This window comes from Microchirus variegatus (assembly GCF_963457635.1).
Source record: "Microchirus variegatus genome assembly, chromosome: 14".
NCBI lineage: Eukaryota > Metazoa > Chordata > Actinopteri > Pleuronectiformes > Soleidae > Microchirus > Microchirus variegatus.
In genome coordinates this window covers 10880167-10886760 of record NC_139815.1, presented here as the reverse complement: position 1 = coordinate 10886760, position 6594 = coordinate 10880167, and the positions used below count along the sequence as shown (strand labels likewise).

The window sequence follows — 6594 nt, the reverse complement described above, 5'->3', positions numbered from 1 at the left end:
AGCTCTTGGACCAATCGTGGCGCAGCAGAGGGCGCGCACACCTGTATAAAAGCAGACTGCGGGTCAGCTGTCATTCAGAGAGGTGTGATGAAGATGGAATGCCTGCTGAATGTGTGTGATTGGGCACTTCTGAATGGGGGTATTTATGTGATTACTCTGGTCCCTAAATTTTGAAGATGGATGAAATATTAAACTACAGCGGCGCGCTGAACCTAAGTTCAGGGGATGACAAATTTAGTTTCGAAGACATCGACGTGAGCGCGGATGGCACCCCCATCCTGAGGATACTCATCTCCGTGGTGTACTCCGTGGTTTGCGCGATGGGATTGGTTGGCAATCTGCTCGTCTTTTTCCTCATGAGATTACGGCAAGGTCGAAAGAGGTCCACGATCAACGTGTTCATCATTAACCTGGCAGTCACGGACTTCCAGTTCGTGCTCACTTTGCCCTTTTGGGCCGTGGACACCGCGCTGGACTTCAGCTGGCCGTTTGGAGACGCAATGTGCAAAATCATCCTCTCCATCACCGTGATGAACATGTACGCCAGCGTGTTTTTTCTCACGGCCATGAGTGTGACCCGCTACTGGTCAGTCGCGTCTGCTCTGAAGAAAAAAACCTACAGGAGGTCACGGTGCGTAAAGTGGGTGTGCGCGGTGCTGTGGGTGGCCGCGACCTTGGCCACGGCTCCCACAGCTGTCTTCTCCACAGTGACCGTGGTGGCCGGAGAAAAACTTTGCCTTCTCCGGTTCCCGGAGGGCCACGACTGGCTCGCTCTCTACCACATCCAGAAAATACTGGTCGCCTTCATCATCCCTTTGCTCATAGTCTGCGTCAACTACCTGATGCTGCTGCGCTTCGTGAAACAGCGCAGCATGAGCAGCGGCAACCGCAAACGGAGGTCCAGAGTCACCAAATCTGTCGCTATAGTAGTTTTATCTTTCTTCTGCTGCTGGATGCCAAACCACGCCATCACTTTCTGGGGTGTCCTGGTCAAATTCAACGCAGTCAACTGGGATAAGACGTATTACATGGTGCACACGTACGTGTTCCCGTTGACTGTGTGCCTGGCGCACGCAAACAGCTGTTTGAACCCGGTGCTTTACTGTCTGATGAGGCCGGAGATCAGGAAGATGCTCAGCGGTTTGTTTTGGAGAAGCGCCGCTCCATCCGTGAGCAGGAGCTGCGCCACGCGCTCCTTTACGCAGGGAGAGACACAGGGAGTTGTGCCTCCACAGATCATTGACAACGGAGAGTACTCACTGTCGATCATAGACCGGAAAGGTTTATCCACCTCCAAAGTCATCCATCACACAAACCCGGTCTGATTAAACAATGCAAATCTGTTTTTATTATTATTTTTTTGGCTCTCGTTGTTCTGTGATCGTGATTATTTGTGCGTAAAGCTGAATATGTTTTAAAGGACATTCAACAAAGACGCACCATGTTTATCAGTGCAAGATAATCCATGCAACTGTGACCTGTTGAATTTGTGTTGTCTTTTAAAAACCAGTGCTTGAAGAGCAAAACGAGGATGGGGACAAAGAGACTGGAGACATGAGACAGGATGTCCACGGCTGGGATTTTGGACTAAAGGACTAAACTATGAAGAAAAAAAATATCTCTAATGAATTTTCAGATTACACTTAATCAGTGTTTTCTATCCATGCCTGTTTGTAAATAAATGGTACTTTCTCTCTGAGGTAGTGAGTTCATTATTCAATTATTTTTAATCAAGTCATTTTGAGTCATTTTGTGTCTTTCATTTCATTCATTACACAACTGTCACTGATGATGTGAGCTGGCATCTGTGTTAAGACTTTACTCCAAAGTGGTAAATGCTTTTCTGGTCTTGATGACCACTCTGCATTCAGACTATAGATTTGCCCATTATCCAGAATATCCATCCATTCATAAAATGTTGTTCTCAGGAGAGTTTATGTCAAATATAAATGCAGACACTCACGCTGCTGGGAAAGAGAGACAAACAATAACCACTATTTATCTGTGTGGAGGTGCATCATTATGTTTGACATTTGAGTCTTGAAATGAAAGGGCAGGAGGATGCCATGTGTGTGCAAATCATTCAGATAAATGTATCCAATGCAGCAGCAGCAGCAGCAGCAGCATATGGGGCCTGGAGAGACTGACAACTCATTTCCATCATGTGCAGCCTGAACTGCTGCTAACGCTGAATTCACATTCAATAGGTTGTATCAGATGACACAGGGGAATGGTCAATCTGCACAGGTTCCACTGTCACTTTGATCCGCACCAAAACATACAGTATCCTCTGCATCCTCGGATGAGGGGCAAAACAGAAAGGAGGAGGGAACACGCACACACATTCTCCTTGTGTTCAGGGATGCCCTTGTTGTGTTTGGTCTGCAGGGATGCTGCTCATGTCAATATCTCTTTAGACCCAGCGACACAAGGATGAGGATGAGAAAAAAGAGAGAGAGAGAAAAGAGACCAGGATAGCTCAGATCCCTCTATCACAATACATTGTTGGCAGAGATAACTCCATAATGTACTCTACAGCGTAGCAGCTTATTTGAGTTCAGTTGTATAACGTCTGCCTGTGTGGATCTCAGTGAGTTTTACAGTGCTTGAAGTCACCCTTTATTTAATTTTTAATAATAAGCGTGAAAAAAGGTTTTATAGTCATGAAAAATATGGAATAAACCTGTAAAACAATGTAGAAAGTTTTATACTATATAAAGTTTAGGGTCACCCTATACAATTTTTCTGTGTTTTCCATTAAAACTCACACTTTTATTCATCAAAAGAGTTGCAAAATGAATAGAAAATATAGTTGATAATAATTTTGCCCTTCAAACAAAACTGTTTTCAGCTGTGCTAACATCATTGCACAAGGGTTTTCTAATCATCCAATAGCCTTCTAATGCGATTAGCAAATTAGCTGGAAATGGGCCTCTATACACCTATGTACATATTCCATTGAAAACCAGACGTTTAGAGTTTTGATGACACATAACATTTTGTATAAACCCTTTCAAACAAAAGAGTTTGATATCTACAGCCACTAGGTCCTTCATATTCGTTGAGGCAAAGGCCTTGCTTGCATCGTAGAGGCCACCAACCTGAACCAACATTTTTCAACATTTTTCAGCAGCCTGAATGTACTTACCATCCACACTTTGAAGATGGAGCTCACTGCAAATTAGGACTTTGGCCCCATGAACCTGATGCATAAAAGAAAAAAGATGAAATGACAGAGCAAGTGTAAGCGTGGGGAGAGGCTTGTGAAATAGTGCTTACATCCTAACTGTAAACCAGGGGTGTCAAACTCATTTTCACTGAGGGCCACATCAGCATAATGGTTACCCTCAAAGGACCAGAAGTAACTGTCATACAGAATAAATGTAACCAAATATAATGTAAAATAAATGTAACTACTCCATAACATAATTGGTAAATAACTTTCTGTATTTATTTCTTCTTCAAGCTACAAATATGATGCATTACAGATGTAACCTGGTCCGCGATGGTGATGCCGTCACTTTACGGGTAACGCAATCGTCATGCATTGTGGGAAATGTAGTTTATGGTCAACACACGCCTTAAGGCAGCATATACCTATTTTAACACAGATTTCTAAGACCTATTAATCACTCACGGGCCACATAAAATGACGTGGCGGGCCACATCTGACCCCTGGGCCTTGAGTTTGACACGTGCTGTAAACACTTTAGTTTCCTAATGCACTTGATTTGTTGAAATCTGCAGTTTCACCATTAGATGTCAGTTCATCTCAATTATTCGTACACACTGGACCACTGGCTTGATTGGTGTTTGTTTTTTAAGTAGCTAAGATGATACGTTATTTTGAAAATATCTAAGAAAAAAATAAATTTCTTTACAATATATTAGCATACTTTACCTATAATGAAATTTGAGAGTTCAACTCCATATGATGCAGCAACGAACACACACGCACGACTTATAAGAACATCATCATTGCTATGGCAACAGATGAATTTGAATCACGTGTTCCATAAGCATTATAACCATAACTAACATTGGAGAAGGTGTACATACTGTATATGTCCTGCATGTCACACATGCAGGTGTGCATCGCTGCCAATGTTGATGTTGAAGTGTCTACACACATGGTAATACATGTACTCCCTTTTTATTTTTTTATTTTTAGTATTTATCCATATTTGTTCATGCATTAAGTGTTTAGTCACACTTTCAATGACATGATTCAGTTGCACAGTTCCACATGCAGCTTTCATAAGTAATTAAATTAATATAACAGAGCACAGAAATTAATCAGTTCTTTTTAATAAATGTGTCCTACAGCATGTATAAGGTGTTTTCTTTCTTTCTGTTTTTTTTTTTTTATCTGTAATTGTGTTTGTGCAGGTGCTTTCTTTTTTCTGACTGAATCTAATTACTTTCACACCTACATTAGTCCAATGCCCTTTTTTGCCATAGGGGATTAATAGGTTCTCACTGTAGCACTGTCAGTGACAGATTGCAGAGCAAAATACAGCACTTTGGTTCATTGTTGATTGACCCAAACCTCAGATAAAAACCATGACAATCTACATCAATATTTCTCATTTGACTTTAGCTTATTGTACATGGCCCGTATTTATCAAGCGTCTTACTCACACTTTCAGCGAAGTGTAGGACTAAATCTTAAGTGTCACTCTCAGAGCTGAATTACGACAGTACTATGTGCCGTAAACTGAATTTTAGGTGACGTCACTTCCGTGTCCATAGAAATGACCAATCACGAAAGGGTATCCCTTGTCTAAGAATAATGAAATATCGCCGATTCCGCAGGTGCTCCCGGATATTGCCGAGCACCCACGGAGATTGTCGAGCACTCACATGTGCCAGCCTACGCTCGTCATTGATTTATTAATGACCACTACCTATCGACGGGTTGCATTGTAATGTCGGAAAACCTATCTGCGGTCCACAATGGACCAAGGCTGAACTGTCACAAGACATTGTCAATGAATAACAACCTGGAAATAATCGCGGACCAGTTTATAAGACACACCACTACCAGAGGAAACACATTCCTCACCAATTAAAAATAATGGTGAGTGACAAAACGACAAATTAAATATGTGTTATAGCCTACTGTGGTACTTTGTTTTAAAGGATGTGTTGGGGTGGTTTTGAATTGTGGATTTGGTCCATGATTTGCGTTTATTTGAGCCTTTTTGCTGTAGTTTTGGTGGTTATGATTATTTCTTTCCTGGTGTGTGTGTTTTCAACACTTTAGATTTAACCGACATTTGTGTCATTAAAGCCAGTTGTGATCACTGACAATATCATTAATATCAGCTTTTGATTAATTATTGAGTGAAGTTGCAGTTCGGTTGGTGGGCTGTTATTACCTTAAACTTATAGGCGGTTACGGTAGCTACGCTGTTCAGTCCAGGCTGTGGTGTTGGGTTGTAGATTTTGTTTTTCCTTTTTCTTCTTTCTTCATCTGAGTCTTTTGCGTTAGTGTTGCATAATTAACATTACAATCCTCCTGTGCATCACCAGTGTGTAGACTGTTTTTGTGAAAGACATCGTGTCCGTGTGTGCGTTCATTGCGGCCGCTGCTGTTAATTGATCTAATGTGTTTTACTATGAGACGAATGTGCGCGTGTCAAAATAGCAACAATCATGCAAGCACGATGATGAGAACCCATCAGCAAAAACATAAATCGGTGCCCCTGACGTTTGATCAGCTCGTCATCTAACAAAGCCAGGACATCCTTCTCACCTCAGTGCCATCCCCTGCTAGCAACTCCTAACCACTTGAGACACCTCTGGAGGTCTCTTAAATATCTGGGAGAGTAGGAGTGATTCTTAGACTTAGGAAAGTTGATGAATAGCTGTTATTCTTAAGTTTGAGAGTAGGACTAAATTTCACAAATTCTCAGGACTTAAGTGTTAAACGGCACTCTAAGACGCTTGATAAATACGGCCCCTGATCATCAGTGAAAACCCCACAGTAACTAAGAATGCAGATTTTAAATAGCTTTGTACAGCTGGGACCTGAACTGCCACCATCTGTCTGCAGGCAGATTGGGTTTTTGCAATGATGGAAATAAGAAACCATGGTTTAAATTGGATATACCTTTTGTTTGGTTGTTTTTAATACACTGAACCACGAATCACCGTGCTCCATGCTGTTTTATTCTTTCTTTTTTAGAATACTGGTGCAGTGCCCGTAAGAAGCATGTATTCCTATAGTGGGAGCTGAAGAAGATTTTTCAGTTATGGTAATGCATGATAAGGAACGTAAAGGCTAACATAATACAAACACTGTGACTGTCATTGTGGCTGACAGTCACAAAATAGCTAGCTAATAGGAAATTGCGTTGTGCCTAATGAGGTTGCACAGTGTTTGTATTGTCAGCCCTACGCTAATGCTAATCGTAGCCTCGCTAGCTTAGGAGGTTTGCAAATATTTTCAACGGACTAATATGATGGTAAATTTCAAGTCATTCCGAGATACTTTTTGTTTTTGAGACTAAAGTTTAGCTCACTGTCAAAGTGCATCAGGGCAAATGGATCATTTCCTGAATTTCAAAAATTCATTAAAAATGATTCCTT

At 41.5% G+C, this 6594-nt stretch overlaps 1 protein-coding gene across 1 annotated transcript; it reads left to right on the top strand.

Moving 5' to 3' along the window:
* Nucleotides 1-176: 176 nt before the first annotated feature.
* Nucleotides 177-1325, top strand: LOC310936462 (relaxin-3 receptor 1-like; the record flags this gene model as incomplete). Its single annotated transcript, XM_083900536.1, has 1 exon — nucleotides 177-1325. The coding sequence occupies one exon, from the start codon at nucleotides 177-179 to the stop codon at nucleotides 1323-1325; it is 1149 nt and encodes a 382-aa protein (XP_083756662.1).
* Nucleotides 1326-6594: the final 5269 nt, after the last annotated feature.